The 18,325-nt window shown below is 41.9% G+C and overlaps 1 protein-coding gene across 1 annotated transcript in view; it reads left to right on the plus strand.

Annotated features, from left to right (window-relative positions):
* LOC126336262 (dynein axonemal heavy chain 3) overlaps positions 1 to 18,325 on the plus strand; it is a 1,127,841-nt gene that overhangs the window by 697,019 nt on the left and 412,497 nt on the right. Inside the window, exons 41-42 of the mRNA XM_049999758.1 lie at positions 4,689 to 4,928; positions 6,280 to 6,285. Coding sequence (XP_049855715.1) covers positions 4,689 to 4,928; positions 6,280 to 6,285 — 246 coding nt within the window. The remainder of the gene's footprint in view (positions 1 to 4,688; positions 4,929 to 6,279; positions 6,286 to 18,325) is intronic.

Below are 18,325 nucleotides of genomic sequence, written 5' to 3' on the forward strand. Positions count from 1 at the left end.
TGTAGGGTATCATCTGAAGTACATTTTGGTTCCTGTACCAAAGTGTGCCGGACTGCTTCCTCGTGTGCAGGGCAATGATGTGCATCAGTGAGACTACTTATTTTCGTTGTACATAAGTATGAGTAGTACAGCTATGAAAATCAAGAAATACCACACTTTGTCATTCCAGATACATAGCAAATCAACATAGTGTGTGGTCAATTTGCTATCTATATTTGTATTAGTACTCCTTTGTCGTTTTTGTAAATGGTGGCTTGGTACATACACTATAGTTTGTAGAAGTTGCAACAACTAGAAGGAAATACATGAATTCAATTAATACCACCGGTTTAGTACGTGACAAGTAACAAATGATTACCTTTTCAAATCTGTACATGTCCATTGAGCCCTACTAATCAGTATGATGCGTGGCCACCGTGTGCTGCAATTAGAGCTTCTATATGCTGTGGCATTGGATCAAAAAGGTTCTGAACACATTCCTGAGGGATTTCCCTCGTGCAGTTTGTATCGGAGCCCACAAATCCATGGCACCAGTTACTGGAGGACCATGATGCACTAGGTGCTGACCAACCATATCCCAGACATATTCAATGGGCAACATGTGTGGTGAACTTGCAGGCCAGGGAAGCAAGGTACTTGTTGCCAATCGAAGAAGGCCTGTATGTTCCTCACAATATGTGGCCAGGCATTGTCCTGTTGAAATGTGGTCTGTGGAGATGTCTGAAGCAGGGGGAGTACCTCAGGCTTCACAACCTCTGTTAGGTACCGGTTGCTGTTCAAAGTGCTTGCAATATGTATGAGGCGAGAGCAGTTGTTATAACCAATGGCACCCCAAACCATCACACCTAGTGTTTGTCCACTATGCCGTTACACGATGCAGGCCTCCAGGCTGTGCTCACCACAGTACCGCCAGACATGTATGCAGCCATCACTGTAGGACTCGTTGAAGCAGGACTCATCCAAAAAGATTACATGTTCCCACTCAGCACCCTAGTGATGGTGTTCACATGCCCATTCCAGTCGGAGGAGCTTGTGGTTTCTGAACAGTGGAAGCCAACATAATGGCATGCACGCAACCAGTCCAACGTGCAGCAGATGGCAACAAACCATTGATGCAAACAAGTTCACACCTGTTGCAGTACTCCAGCAATGAGCCAACACTGTGGATGATGCTATATGATTTGTAATGGCCATGTGGACTAGATGATTGTTATCCTGTGCTTTGGTCATGTACCATGGTCCAGTTTCTGCTCGTCACTGCGTACGATCTTCCTCTATCCAGTGATTCCACACATGCATCACTATCTTAGCAACATGCCCTGTCCAAGCTGAAATATCACAGTATGACAACCCCATTTCCTGGAGACCAGTCATTCTGCTCTGTTTGAACTTGCTCACATGTCACCATGGAGGTATGACAACCCTATTTCCTGGAGACCAGTCATTCTGCTCCGTTTGAACTTGCTCACATGTCAACATGGCTCCCTTTGATGTCCACAAGTCATACTGCCACTCACTGTATTGTTTACACCTTGTGTGACAACTCTGCACTGCACTGACTACGCTACGTGCAACACCAACCCTGTCGGACCAACACTAGAGGGCTCTGCTCGGCTTACATGTACCCCACCTTGCTGCGAAACATATCACGTATTACTTGCACAGCCGTCCCCACTTCCACCAAGTGTGGTGCTATTTGGGTAAATCCTTCTCGGTGTTGCACTTTTGACAAAAGGCAGTGTACTTTGCACATACAGTATAGGTCAAGTTGGATTTGAAACAGTGAATACAATTTCACATAGTATGAGTTCAAAATAATAATCTAATGCATGTTACATATTGGTAACTTAATTATAAAAAAAAATAAGATGACTAAATACCATAATTGTGGTTAAGACCCTTCAATCAGTTACACTAATTTTTATGGTGTCACAGAAACTCAGAAACAGAGGAGAAACAGTGGTCAAGGAAGTTTCATATTAAACTTTTGAAAAGAGTTTGCTAAATGATGGCATGTGGTTATACAGCATAATAATAGTATGATATCCTCCTTCTTTACAAATGTTTGTACTTATTGTATTGAAAAGTAGTTTATGCTTCTACCTAGTCTCATAAGACTGAACATCACAGTTGTGCTTGAGGACTAGTGCTTCATAGATTTGTAAACAAGGGAGGGGCAGTATATGAAGTTTTTTAAATATTGGTCTACAGCAGTCCATGTATTTAGCAATGCAAAAGATAGTTCTATACATTAGTAATGATTGGATACTGCTGTGGTACATTGTAACCAGTGAAACACGGCTTGTATTTTCAGAATGAGATTTTCACTCTGCAGCGGAGTGTGCGCTGATATGAAACTTCCTGGCAGATTAAAACTGTGTGCCCGACAGAGACTCGAACTCGGGACCTTTGCCCTTCGCGGGCAAGTGCTCTACCAACTGAGCTACCGAAGCACGACTCACGCCCGGTACTCACAGCTTTGTATTTTGTGCGACGGCTGTCACAGCATTTGTGTGTACTTAACTTTATATTTGTGTTACTGAGGTGATCTCCTATTTCAGGTTTTTTTGAATATGTGTACCAAAATATCTTGTCTTACATACTGACGAGAAAGTTTTTTCCATCAATGTCAAAAATCTGTGTTGGAGGGTAGCATTAATTTTTGATTTGGCTCTTCAGCTGTTGAGAGTTGTATTTCTCTTTCTGTAGATAAGCCAACAATTGTGTTTAGATTACTGAATTATATACATTTTTTTGGATATATATATATATATATATATATATATATATATATATATATATATATATATATATATATATATATATATATATATATAGCTACCACCATGCCAGAGTATTTCTCTGAAAAATATGCTCCATAATTTGAACTGGGGAAGGTGTGTGAGTTCTAAGATGGCTTTAATCAGTCACTGTTCAAATCAACTAACAAGACTTCTGTTTCATTCAGCATGCTGGAGAAATACTGGCCATTGTACTAGAGTCATAAAAGGGATGAATTGTGTTTTGTTTGACCAATTACCTTATTTTTATCTAATGTTGTTAAATGTTGTCAAATAGGGGTAATGCAGGAGTGGGTTAAATAATGAATAGGAAAATAGGAATGCGAGTAAGCTACTACAAACGGCATAGTGAAAGCATTATTGTGCCCAAGATAGATACAAAGCCCACGCCTACCACAGTGGTACAAGTTTATAAGACAACTAGCTCTGCAGATGACGAAGAAATTGAATAAATGTGTGATGAAATATTCAGATAGCAAAGGGAGATGAAAATTTAATAGTCATGGGTGACTGGAATTCGATAGTAGGAAAAGGGAGTTAAGGAAACATAGTAGGTGAATATGGATTGGGGCTAAGAAATGAAAGAGGAAGCCGCCTGGTAGTACTGACCCTACGACTTACCTTAGAAGATAGATTAAGGAAAGGCAAACCTACGTTTCTAGCATTTGTAGACTTAGAGAGAGCTATTGACAATGTTGACTGGAGTACTCTCTTTCAAATTCTGAAGGTGGAAGCGGTAAAATACAGGGAGCGAAAGGCTATTTACAATTTGTACAGAAACCAGATGGTAGTTATAAGAGTCGAGGGGCATGAATGGGAAGCAGTGGTTGGGGAGAGAGAGAGACAGGGTTGTAGCCTCTCTCCGATGTTATTCAGTCTCTATCTCTATACTGAGCAAGCAGTGAAGGAAACAAAAGAAGAATTCGGAGTAGGTATTAAAATAAAACCTTGAGGTTCGCCGATGACATTGTAATTCTGTAAGAGACAGCAAAGGACTTGGAAGAGCAGTTGAACAGAATGGATAGTGTCTTGAAAGGAGGATATAAGATGAACATCTACAAAAGCAAAACGAGGATAATGGAATGCAGTTGAATTCAGTATTTGGGGAGCAAAATAACTGATGATGGTCGAAGCAGAGATCGCCGATGACATTGTAATTCTGTAAGAGACAGCAAAGGACTTGGAAGAGCAGTTGAACAGAATGGATAGTGTCTTGAAAGGAGGATATAAGATGAACATCTACAAAAGCAAAACGAGGATAATGGAATGCAGTCGAATTCAGTATTTGGGGAGCAAAATAACTGATGATGGTCGAAGCAGAGAGGATATAAAATGTAGACTGCCAATGGCAAGGAGGACATATTCTGAGGCATCAAGGGATCACCAATTTAGTATTAGAGGGCAGCGTGGAGGGTAAAAATCGTAGAGGGAGACCAAGAGATGAATACACTAAGCAGATTCAGAAGGATGAAAGTTGCGGTAGGTACTGGGAGATGAAGAAGCTTACATAGGATAGAGTAGCATGGAGAGCTGCATCAAACCAGTCTCAGGAGTGAAGACCACAACAACAACAATGTTTTTAACTGTGAAAAGTGATCCCGGGTTCCAAAGATGGATGATTTCTTCTCAGCAGGTTCTCCTGATTATGGATATTAGTTGTGCTGTAGTTTGTAAAGGCAATACAAATAAAAATGACTGTGGACTTACATGTTTTATGAATGGACTATAGTTTCATATTAAATAGTTGTTTGTATCTGTTAGTATATAAACCATTTGCTTTGACTCTTTGTGTGGAAAAGTACCTTTCTACATTTGCCAGCACCTTTGGGATTGTGTCTGTTCTGCAGTTAGTGCTGCTGTACTCACAAAGCATCACTTTTTTTCCAGATTGAGATTTCTCGTACGTATAGCATTTCTGAGTGGAAAGATGACCTGAGACAACTGATGCGTAAAGCTGGGGCCTTAAGGAAACCTACAGTTTTTCTTCTTTGTGACTCACAAATAAAGGATGAATCATTCCTTGAGGATGTCAGCATGCTCCTCAATACAGGGGATGTACCTAACTTATACTCAGCAGAAGACAAAGCTGAGATACTTGAGCTAATGCAGAATGTTTCCCGTCAGTTGGTAGGTAAATTCATGTATTCTTTATTTTCAGTCTTAATCAAAATTTTAATTTATCTCTAAAAATATTTGACACATTTGTACCTCACATCTGATCACTACATCCAACAAACCACTTTTAAATGGAACATGGCTGATAAAATAGCTGCGCTGCTGAGAGAATAATATGATAGGGCTTGCAGATCAGCAATAAAAGTTTGCAATATTAAAATTATTTTTAAATTGTTTGTATATTCATTATTCATGATACATGATGTCTATAAATTATTTATTGTTGGTAATGGGGGATCCCTTGAGGAATTTAATCACGAGCTAGAGCCTGTGCTTGTGAAAACTCCATTTCCTCCAGTCTTCTATAGAATGTAAATGAGTACTTTCAGAATCTGGAATTGACCAAAATATTGCCATGAGCTATGTTTAATGAAGTGTGATGTAGTGGTTAGTGGCAACATGTTGCATGCTGCCACACACCAATTCAAACCCGATCAGCAGAAGTTATTTGTTATGTAGTACCTGCCATTTCTGGAAGGTTCTCAAAATTTCTCATGTGTCTAATGTTTGTGTAATCTGAAATATCCAATGTCGGTATAAATTACAGTACCCTCTGTCAGGAAGCCATTTTGACTTTAAAGTGGCGTTAGTAATAAACACATTTTCAGTAATAATTGCTGTATTTCACTAATGGCCCTGTTATGGAGTAGACTATGTTAATGAAGTGACATAATTTGGTGGAGATCCCATGTGCTTCATAATATCGACATCACTGTAAGCTGTCACTCACATGAGCAGGAATCAGAAAATAAGTAGTACATCATCCCAAAGGTCAGTATATTTACAATACCAGTGAATTCCTGAACAGAACAAGCTAGCTTTGTGTCAGGAATCAATCAGTGCTTTCTGGAGACACTGGACAGGAGCCTATAAAATGGCTGAAAGGACTTGACTGAGTCTGTAAACACAGTAGGTGGGATAATATGATATATTTGACAAACATATAGTTTTACTTGGACGGCATAGCCTAACAGAAGTTCAAAGAACAAGGAAGAGAAACTCTATAGGTGGAACAAATTCCACATCAAATTGACGAAAACATTTGGCAACAATCAGCAGCAAGTCTGCTTAATGGAAGAAAAACTGAAGACAATGGCCCAGTATCACAGAGTAATGACACAGTTCAACATATAGTATGTTTTTGCCCTATGCCACATTGTAAAAATGAATATGACAGAAGCAAACGAAATCTAACACTTATTGAAAGGAGCTGAAAAGACATGCACCAAGCTATTCTAGTAAAGGACATCACACAACAGAGGAATTCATTAAGCATTACCTCCATGCCAAGAAAATGTAACAGGAAAAGGTGCATGAAGCAGGTATGACTGACTATTGAATGAATCAATATTAGAGAATTAAAGTTGCTACTCTCCATATAGCAGAGATGCTGAGTCACGATAGGCACAACAAAAAGATTCACACAATTATTGCTTTTGGCCATTTGTCGGCAATAGACACACAGACACACATACACACACTCACGCAAACGCAACTTGCACCCACGTCTGCAGTCTCAGACAACTGAATCCACACTATGAGCAGCAGCACCATTGCATGATGGGAGTGGCGACTGGGTGGAAGTAAGGAGAAGGCCGGGGCAGGGAGGGGGAGGGATAGTATGGTGGGGGTGGCAGACAGTGAAGTGCTGCAGCTTAGATGGAGGACAGGAGAGAAGATTGAGAGGGGGGTAGGGTAAGTAGTGGAAAGGAGAGAAATAAAAAGAAATTAAAAGATTGTGTGTGGCGGTGAAGTGACAGCTGTCTAGTGCTGGAATGGCAACAAGGAGGGGGCTGGATGGGTGAGGACAGTGACTAAAGAAGGTTGAGGCTAGGTAGGTTACAGGAACGTAGGATATATTGCAGGGAAAGTTCCCACCTGCACGCTTCAGAAAAGCTGGTGTTGTTGGGAAGGATCCATACGGCACAGGCTGTGAAGCAGTCATTGAGATGAGGTATATCATATTTGGCAGCATGTTCAGCAAAAGGGTTGACCACTTGTTTTTTGGCCACAGTTTGTCAGTGGCCATTCATGCAGATAGATAGTGTGTTGGTTGTCATGCCTGCATAGAATGGAGCACAGTGGTTATCACATGACTGATTTCACAAGTAGTCCTGCCTTTGATAGGTAGGTGATGTTAGTGACTGGACTGGAGTAGGGGGTGATAGGAGGAAGTATGGTACAGTTCTTGCATCTAAGTCTATTACAGGGATACGAGCTATGAGGTAAGGGATTGGGAGCAGGGGTTGTGTAACATGTACGAGTATATTGTGTGGATGGTACTGAGTTACGAGGGGAATACTCCTCTGTTGCCTGACTGTGGGAATTTGGAAAGTGGTGGGAGACTGGAAAGAAAAGATTTGTTTTTGTACAAGGTTTGGAGGGTAAGTATGGTCAGTGAAGGCTTCAGTGAGACCCTCTGTATATTTTGAGAGGGTCTGCTTGTCACTTCAGATGCATCGACTATGGGTGGCAGGGCTGTATGGAAGGGACTGCTTTCTATGTATGGGTGGCAGCTGTCGATGTGGAGGTATTGCTGGTGGTTAGCAGGATTGATATGGACGGAGGTACCGATGTAGCCATCTCTGAGGTGAAGGTCAATATCTAGGAAGGTGGCTTGTTGGGTTGAATAGGATCATGCGAAGAAAATGGGGGAGAAGTTGTTGAGGTTCTGGAGGAATGTGAATAGGGTGCCCTCATCTTCAATCCAGATAGCAAAGAACTCATCAATGAATGTAAACCAGGGAGGGGTTTCGGAGTCTGGGTTTTTACAAAGGATACCTCTAGATGGCCCATGAATAGGTTAGCATAGGATGGTGCCATGCAGGTGCCCATAGCCATACCTCGGATTTGTTTGTAGGTAATTCCTTCAAAGGAGAAATAACTGTGGGCGAGAATATAGTTGGTCATGGTGACTAGGAAGGAGATTGTTGGTTTGGAATCCTTAGGGCATCTTGAAAGGTAATGTTCAATAGCAGTAAGGCCATGGACATTAGGAATGTTAGTGTACTGTTAGGTGGCATTGGTAGTGATGAGCAGGCCACCATGTGGTAAAGGGACAGGTGCTATGGAGAGTTGTTGGAGGAAATTGGTATATTTTACGTAGGAGGATAGGTTCCGGGTAATAGGTTGAAGGTGTTGGTCTATAAGAGCAGAGATCCTCTCAGTGGGGGTGACGACGGGCAGTCCCTCTCAGAATATACCGAGGGTCTCACTGAAGCCTTCACTCACCATACTAATCCTCCCAACCTTGTACAAAAACAAATCTCTCGTTCCTTTTCTTTCCAGCCTCCCATCACCTCCCAAAGTCACATTGTCTGACCACAGAGGAGCATTCCCCTCGTAACTCAGTACCATCTGGAACTGGAGCAACTGAATTACGTTCTCCGCCAGGGTTTCGACTACCTCTCGTAGTACCTTGAAATGAGAAATGTCCTGCCCACTATCCTTCCCACCCCTCCTACCGTGGTATTCCGCCGTCCAACAAACCCACACAATATACTCGTCCATCCTTACACAACACCTGCTAACAATCCCTTACCTCATGGCTTATACCCCTGTAATAGGCCTAGATGCAAGACCTGTCCCATACATCCTCTTACCACCACCTACTCCAGTCCGGTCACTAACATCACCTACCCATCAAAGGCAGGGCTACCTATGAAACCAGTCTTGTGATTTACAAGCTAAGCTGCAACCACTGTGCTCCCTTCTATGTAGGCATGACAACCAACAAGCTATCTGTCTACATGAATGGCCACTGAGCAACTGTGGCCAAAAAACAAGTGGACAACCTTGTTGCTGAACACGCTTGCAAATATGGTATCCCTCATCTCAATGACTGCTTCACAGCCTGTGCCATATGGATCCTTCCCAACACCAGCTTTTCTGAATTGCGCAGGCTGAATTGCGCAGGTGACAGTTTCCCTGCAATTCATCCTACGTTCTCATATCCCCCCCTGGCTCCAACCTTCGTTAGTCACTGTCCTCACTTATCCAGCACCCTCCCTGTTGCCATTCCAGCACTACACAGCTATCATTTCACCGCCACACGCAGTCTTTTAATTTCTTTTTATTTCTCTCCTTTCTTCTACGTAACACCCCCAACCCCCCACACCTCCCCACCCCCACCCCTCCCTCCTCGCTCCCCACCTTCTCTCCTGTCCTCTGTCTAAACTGCAACACTTCACTGTCTGCCACCCCCACCATACTATCCCTCCCCCTCCCTGCCCCAGCCTCCTCCTTACCTCCACCCAGTCACCACTCCCATCATGCAATCGTGCTGCTGCTTGTAGTGTGGATTCAGTTGTCTGAGACTGCAGACGTGTGTGCAAGTTGTGTTTGCGTGAGTGTGTGTATGTGTGTCTATTGCTGACAAATGGCCAAAAGCAATAATTGTGTGAATCTTTTTGTTGTGCCTATTATGACTCAGCATCTCTGCCATATGGTGAGTAGCAACTTTCCTTATCTAATATTGTCACATTCCATCCTGGATTTTCGAATGTTTGACTATTTAATGAGGCCATTGTGGCAGTTGTGAAAGACCCCCACAACATCACCTCTCTCATACATCATATTGTTAGAATAGGGATAGAGCATTTTACAGGGGCCAAAACTATTGGACTGTGTATACAACAGACAGCAGCCACAAATGCTGACCACATATGTCAGGTGGTAACAGAAAATGGTTGATGAGGTGGCTATGTGGTGTTACAACTTTTCCCAAATTTTAAAGCAAATGATGAACTTTTGCCTTAAGCCATGAAAAATGTTGTCCATTTTATTTAACTGTGAAAATAACTCCCACACCTAACAATAATTTGTATTTAACAGGAGTATCGAAAACATATTTATACAGCACGTCTGCTACACAATCTACAACTTCTCATCCAGAAGCTTCAAAATGTAATTTTTATTTTTGTTTATTTTGGCTTTCTGAACAAAAATGAGTATTAATGCATTATTTCATATTTTACTTACAGCTTTGATGTTGTGGTGTTGTCTGCTTTGTTTGTGGTGTTGTAACATGCTGATTTCTATCACTTATTTCATTTCACAGGCATTTTCTGTGACTTTTTGAACTTGCACAGTGTTTTCACGACCTTTACATGTTGTTGTGGCTGTGTAGTATTCATTTGTTTTGTGGCATATTTGTCTGTGTAAGGTGTGCAGATTTGAAGCATTGTTGCCATTTATGGTGCTTGGTTTGTGTGTGTGTTCAGGGATCAAAGTGAGTGGTGGCGGTGGTGATTTGGGGGGGGGGGGGGGGAGTTTTGTGTGGGTGTTATTTATATAGTTCTTCAACTGAGGCAAACAGGATTTTATTGCACAGTGATGTGTATTCATTTAGTACTTTATTTCCTTCGGGTTATGATTTCTGGATGTGATAGTTTTCTTCTATTATTCATTTTTGGTATAGGCTGTTATAGTTTTAAGAATCTTTAAGTCAGTTTCTTTGTTTGCTGGGTGGTGATTCTGTGCTATCAGGTGATCTCCGAATGTTGAGTTGAGCTATTGCTTCTCAGTGCTCTGAGATGTTCTGTGTACCTGGTTCTGAAATCTGTGCATGTTAGGCCCACATATACAGATGGACAGCAATTGCAAGTTAGTTAGTGTATACCAGAGTGGCTGTATTTGTCAGTGTTGGTAGTATTTCTTTCAAGTCTCTTGTGTATTGTGTTGTTTGTTCTGTATGCTATGTTTAGTCCTTATTTCTTTAGAACATTGCTCACCCTACGTGTGACTTTGTTGTTGTAAGTCAGTCTGTGCTGTTTGTTGCTGAGTGCCTGCTGATTTGTTGTATATTGTGTTGTGGTTCTTTGTGTGTATGTTTCATGATACTGTGTGGCCTGTTTTTTGTATTTTGTGGCTTATTTTATCTATTCTCTTTGTTTCATGTCCTGTATCCTGTGCAGTTTGCTTTAGTGTGTAATCATGTTTGTTTATGGGTGTTTTGTTCAGTATGTGTTGTAAATATCTGAATCTGGCCTCTTTGTGAGTTATGAGGTGACTGGGTTGGTTGTGAATAATGGTGCCAGAGATTTAGGGTTTCCTGTAAGTTGTGAACTCATGTTTGTTGTTTCTCTTGTGTATAGGGAGCTCTAGTAAATTAAGTTTTTCATCTGTTTGTGCTTCAATAATGATCTGTATTTGTGGGTGGATGGTGTTTGTCTCCTCATGAAGTTCTTGTATGTGAGACTGTGATTCATCAGTTAGGCAAATTATATCATTTCTGTATCTGTATCAATACATTAATTTGTATTGTTTTGGTTTTACTATTTTGTCAAAGATTTTCTTTTCTACCTGATTGAGGAAAATGTCAGTGACTCAGGATCCCATAGGTAGTTCATCTTGTAGAGAGTAAAATTTGTTGTTGAATGTGAAGTAGTTTTCCTCTGTGATGAGCCTGAGAATGGCTGATATTTCCTGTATGTTTGATGTGGGAATGTGTCCTTGTAGTTGTCGCTTTCTTTCTCTGATGTCGACAGTTTCTTCTGTAGGAATTTTTGTGTCCAAGGTAATTATGTCAAATGAAGTTGATGTTGCTGAGTTTGGTGTTTTTCTTTCTTATTTTTTCTATTAAGTCACCTGATTTCTTTTGACTTCTGTTTTCAGTGTGTTTGTATGTTGTCTGTAGCAGACTATGTATGTGTTTCACTTAAGTAGTATGTTGGTCCTTTGGTAAAGTTTATCAATAGACATATAGGAATTCCAGGCTTGTGAACTTTAGGCAATGATTTTAAAATGTGGGCCATGGGATTTTTCTGTATCATTCTTTTAATTTGTGTGTGTGTAAAAGTTGTTTCTATGTTTTTCAGTGTGTCCTATAAGTTTCTTTGGTGTCAGCTTGTTGGATAACTTGTTAGTTATGTGATGTTGCTGCTTTGGATGAATTTTAATGTTTTATTAATGTATTCCTGTTGTTTTATGACTGTGATTGAACTACCCTTGTGATGATGGCATTTTATTGCATTAATTTTTTTCTGTAGTTTTCCTCAGGTTTTCTCTTCAGTTGTCAATGTGCTTTCCTTTATAGTGGTTCTGTTCTCTTTGATTATGTTTCTTATTTCCTCAGCAACTAGGTCTCCTGTTAGATTTTCATTGAATTCAGGGGTGTTTTTCATGTTACTTTATTATGTGTTTGGTTTCTGTTATGATATTCTCTGTTGTCCTGTGTGACACCATTGTTGGGGACCCTTTTCGAGTAGGCTGTTCTCATGTTCAGATGATATTATGTCTGTTAGATCAAACACTCCCATGTGAAAAGTGTATTTGTTGTATTGGTGATGCGATTGATGGGTATTCGTGTGATTTATCATTTTGGTGAATTTCTCTTGTTATATTGCATGTTTTCTTTCAATTATGGTATCTGTGTATGTTTTAACTGTGTGCATTAATTTATCGAAAATGGTGGAAACTTTATGTGATTTAAAACTGAAACTAAACTAAACTGCACTTGAACAGACCATGAAGGCCCAATAGTACCGACCAGCTACCGTGTCATCCTCAGTCAGCTCACAGGCATCACTGGACGCGGGTATGGAGCGGCATGTGGTCAGCACACTGCCCTCCCAGCTGTCTGTCCGTTTACAAGACTGAGGCCACTACTTGTTAATCAAGAAGCTCCTCAGTTTGCCTCACAAGAGCCGAGTGTACCCTGCCTGATAACAGAGCTCGGCAGGCTGGACATTCACCCATCCAAGTGTTAGCCCAGTCTGACAATGCTTAAGTTCGGTGCTCTGACAGGAACTGGTGTTGTCACTGTGGCAAGGCTATTGGATCTTAATGTGATCCACTAGTTCTATATGCAGTCTGTATAGATCAATGTTCAGTGCCTGTTTTTTGGAATCAAAGACGAGATTTCATGCTTCATCCATATGATTTCAGCAGGGGGCAAATGGTGTGCAGACCACATGCCTCACCACAGTGGGTCCACTGACACCTTAGACAGTGCGTGATACCTGTGCGCTGGATTCTGGTGGAAACTGTGAAAGAAAATGAAATGTTTAAACTTTCAGGCAAAGTCCTTCCTCAGAAGTAGAAGTCACATTCACCAAGCGAGGTGGCACTGCCATTAACACATGGCATTTGCATCCGGGACAATGACAGTTCAAATTCACATCTGGCTGTCCAGATTTAAATTTTCTGCCATTTTGCTAATTCATTTCAGGCAAGTGCCAGACACATCCGATTTCTGTCTCTTCCTCGAAACATTCTGAACATGTGCTCGTTCTCTAATGTTCATGATGTTGATGGCACAGTAAGTCCTAGTCTTCCTTCCTTGCTCACACATTCACACAGAGCTACTGACTCTGGGCACTAAGGCCTGACTGCAACTGCATCTGATGCAAGATGTAATGTGCTGGGATGGGTGGTGCAGGTAAGAAAGGTGCCTGTGGTGGGGATGTAAGGGGATAACAGGGCAGGAATGAGGGAAGACCCTGGTGCTACATGTGGGAGTGTTCAAAGATGATGTGGGGATAGGATAGGGCTGCTAGGTGCAACACCAGAAGGCTGTGCTGCAGTATCTGGAGAGGGAGATTTGTAGGTGCATTGGTGGTATAGGAGGCATGTGTGTATTGTAGTGGGATCAGGAAGGGTAGAGGTAGGTGGAGAACAGGAGCTAGTGAAGATTCGGGATAGAAGAGTTATGGGAATGCAAACTCAGAACACCTGGTAAGCCTCCAGATGGAATAAGCTTTGAATCATTAAAATGATACACATTGTGTTGGGTGGTGTGTTCACCAGCTGGGTGGTCCAGCTGCCTCATGGCCACAGTTTGTTGATGGGCAATTCATCCAGACCGACAGCTCCTTAGTTGCCATGCCCACGTAGAATGTGATACATTGGCTACTAAGTTTGTAGATCACGTGGCTGCTTTCACAAGTGGCCCTGCCTTACTGATGTCAGGTGATACCTATGACAGGACTGGAGTAGGTTATAGTGGGAGAATATATGGACAGGCTTCGCATCTTGGTCTATTGCAGCGATATGAGCCATGAGACAAGAGGATGGGAATAGGGATGGACAAGGATAGTGTGGAGATTAGGTTTTAGGCAAATACCATTATGAAAGAGTGAGGAGAGTATTTCTCATTTCAGAGCAAGATGAGAAACAATTGAAATCCTGGCAGGGAACATGATTCAGTTTTGCCAGACTGTGGTAGTACTGAGCCACAAGAGGAGTGTTTCTTTGTGACACAACTGTTGGTGTGTTGGGTGTGGTAGGTGACTGTCAATACAAGGCACAGGAGATCTGTTTCTGATTGAATTTGGAGATTAATCTCATTCTGTGAAGGTCTCAATCCTAAGTTGGTTGATTTGGAGGAGGGGACCAAAAAGCAAGGTCATCTCTCAGTGTTACTTGGCATATTTGGAGAGGTACCACTTGTCACTACAGATGACAGACGTACTGGTGTAGCCATATTTGGGGTGGAGGTGACATCGAAGGAGGTGTCTTCTCGGGCTGAGAAGGACTAGGTGAAGTAAATGGGGCAGAATGAGATGAGGTGCCAGAGATATGTGGATACGATGTCCTCGTACTTGGTTCAGGTCATCAAGGTGCCATCAGTGAATCTAAAACTTTTGAGATGCCTGTTATTTGGGGTGGTGAGGACGGGTTTCACTAGATGCCCCATGAACTGGTTAGTGTAAGATAGTTCCACATAGATGGTCATTGATGTACTATGGATCTGCTTATAGGTGATGCTTTCAAAAGAGAAGTAAATAAGGGAGAGGATATAGTTGGTCATGGTGTCCAGGAAGGAGGTTGTAAGTTTGAAGTCAGTCAAGTATTGGGAAACATAGTGTTAGTGTAGAGACCTTGGGAATTGGGGATTTGTGTGCAGAGGGAGGTGGCTTCCACAGTGATGAACAGGGTGCCGAGTGCCAAGTGAACATGAGCTGTGGAGAGTCTTTAGAGAAAATGGTTGGTGTCTTGTATATACGAGGGTAGGCTACAGATAATAAGATAAGGGGCAGAGATTCTCTCTGTGGTGTACAGCAATTAGCCACATCGGGGTATTTTGGGTGTTTGGGTTTATCAACTTTCGGAAGCATGTAGAAGTTAGAAGTGCTTTGAGTGGTGGGGTTGAGGGAAGAGATCGAGAAGAGCTTCTGGGATGGACCAATGCATCGGAGGAGGAACTTTCGTAATGTAACATATCACTTTGGTGAAGTCATGTTACACAATCATTTTTCAAACCACCAAATGATGATCACCAGTATAAAAGTTTACTTTTAAAATTAATAAAATGATCTATTGTTTTGATGTATGTTTTATTTGTGCACTTGTATTATGACATGGATGGACACAGGATATCTGCAAGCCAAGATAATGATAAACATCTTACCATGTTTCTGGTACCTGCTGGTTATGTGGATTATACTGTATCGTCAGGTCCTGCCTTGGAGATGTGGTGTATGCCTTTGAGGAAGTTCAGTCATGGTAATGCCTATGATGTCATAAGTCATTGAGATACGTGGACTAAGTTGGAATCTGTTATTAAGATGCATGGACTAAGTTGGAGTGCGTTATATCAGGTAGACCATTTTTGGACTTAGTCCTTATCAGTATAATTCTGATGATCTGGATAACAAACACTTTGGTATTGTGTAATCAATGTGAACAAGGAGAATGTAAGCAGTATATGATATGTTGATAGCCAGAAGCTTCGTATTTATTTTGAGACATGGATGTTGGATTTGTACTCCTAATTTCCAGTGGTAAGTGCCACACTCCAAGAAATGAAGTTTGATCAGTCAAGGTTGGTGTGTGTGTGTTGAAATAATGAAGGGATGAAGACAGAATAATAGGAAGTCTTGGCTCTCAGTCAGACTTTACTTCGCCACCGGATATCACAGTAAAGAACCAAGAACCAGTGGAACATTTCACTGTGGGTCCTGCTTGATTTGTGGAATGGAGTCACTGACAGGGGTTCTAGGTGGGCATATCTGGCCGAATCTTCCACCAGGTATTTGCTGCGCTTCATAACGACAGTGGAGGAGTCTTTGTTGGCAGATAAGATTGTAAGCTCATGGTCAGTGTTTAGGTGGTGGATTATAGTTCTATCTGTGGATGTGAGAGCTGATTTGGGGCAGTAGGGATGGATCATGCTTGGATGTTGGAGTAAAGTGAGTATTTCAGGGTTCAGTATTGATTGTGGATTGAGTCTGATTGGTAAGGCTAGTGATGTTCCACTGTAGGGACTGGGAGGAGAGGAGAACTTTAGTTGCAGCATGACTTACTTTGAGAGTTAGATTTTTGACTGGGATAGATATTTCTGTGAGTTTGAGCCATTTGAATGATAAGTTTATGAGTGTGTTTTGGGTCTTTGTATCCTCTGAATTCTGTAGAGTAGTGGGAGGGGGTTCCTGAGGGTGCGGTAATGATAGCAGGTGTGCGAGGCACAGTTTGGTGGCTTTGAGGGGATCCAGGGGAGGTTTGATGGAGGCTGCTGTAGTGGTTGCTGTCCAAGCTGGAAGAATGAGACGAAGAGAGTGGGCAGTTTTTTGAGGTGGTGTTGGTGCATGCTGGTCTAGTACATGGAGGGCAAGGACTTCAGTCTAGGAGATGAGATGCAAGTATTTGAGATTGCAGAGTTGGATAATTGTGTGGAGGTAAAGGAGGTAGTACAAGGAGGTTTGGGCCATATTGATGTGATTATGCAGGATTAGGTTGGTGAGAGGCTGATGGAATTTGAACATGTAGGGGTCATTATGGAAGGGGGAGTGGGGTGTTAACAACCAGAGATGGGTAACTTAATAGTTAGGCCGTTTGTGGGTTGTGTGAGCTAGACAAAAACATATGAACTGTATGCTGGACTGAGTCCTCTAAAGATGGGAAAATTTTCTGTATAGGTGCATTTGGAAGGAGCAAGATCCATAGTGCAGGATAAGAAACACATAAAACATAAATAAAAATATGTGAAAAGACGACAAAAGTAGAAAACTGCTGAAGTACAGTGAAAGAGCATAAAACGAGGAATTGAAAACTGAAAATTAAATAAAGTTGATATGAATGCAGGATGAGTTCAGTGTGAAGAAAAGAACGAATAAAAAGATGGTAATTGATGGAGTACAGGCTGGTGGGCGAACAGGTGTAATGATAGAGTGCAGCAAGTGTGAATAGTCGAGATGAGATCAGTAAGGTGCTTGTTTGAATAAGGGAAGAGGGTTTGTTAGGTATGGGTGCAACGAAGTAAGTGAGGTGCAGAAAGGTACAGGATAACATGCAGAAATATGTAATTGTGAATCTCTCCAATCTCTTCACCTCATACTGCCGCATAGTATCCACCACTACCATTGGAGCCTTCATTGAACCTTCTTCGAATCCCCTCATTGACACCAAACCCTTCCCTGCAGACCTGCTACATTTATCACACCCTCAGAAAAATCCTCCTGCCACTCTACAAAACTCAGAGCCCGAACTGACCTGCATCACAGTCATGAACACGTCTTCCAAATGCATAAATCCCACAGAAGTATTGGTCCTTTCCAAGGGCATTTCATTTCACTCCACTCACAAAGTAAATCATGCTCTCCTTTTACCAGTCCCTACAGTGGAAACATTTATCACAAGTAACTCTACAATTGAGACTCAGTCAACAACCAGTGTAGAAGTCTGCCACAATCAGCTTTACTCTGATGCCCAACCATGATCCATGCCTACTGTGGCCAAATTGCTCTCTCTTAACTTTCCATAATTTCCTAACCTTGAGCCTTGTCTCACCATCACTGCCAAAATCTCACAACATAAAAACCAACCTCACATTTGCAGAAAGAACCACAGCCTACCACATAAAAACTGTTCATGACCTTGCACCCCTACCTGTCAACAAAGGCGGAAGGACTCAGCCAGCTGGCAGATATGTCCACCTACAATGCCCACCACAGTGACACCATTCCAGGAATCCAGTGGGATATCCAGTCACTTGTGAAGTCAGTAGGTCTATCCCAGAATTTGTCACCTAACAATGTTTGTCTCCACACCTCTGCCACTCCCCTCACACTACCTTCTGCACACTTAATAAAATTAATAAACCAAACCATCCAGGGCACCCCATTGTGGTTGGTTTCTATGCCCACTCAGAGAGAATCTCTGCTCTGTGGACCAGTATGTCCAGCTTGTTACCTGTAACCTAACCTCCTATGTAAAAGAAACCAACCATATTTTCCATCTCTACAGTTTCTGTTCCTATCCGTCTAGTGCCCTGTTCATAACTATTGATGCCACTTCCCTTAAAATAACACCCCCTATGCCCACGATCGTGCAACTTTGAGAGACTACCCTTCCCAATACCTGACTGAATGCAAATCTGCAATCTCCTTCCTGGTAACATGACCATCTGT

This window comes from Schistocerca gregaria, chromosome 2, assembly GCF_023897955.1.
Source record: "Schistocerca gregaria isolate iqSchGreg1 chromosome 2, iqSchGreg1.2, whole genome shotgun sequence".
In the NCBI taxonomy this organism is placed as follows: Eukaryota; Metazoa; Arthropoda; class Insecta; order Orthoptera; family Acrididae; genus Schistocerca; species Schistocerca gregaria.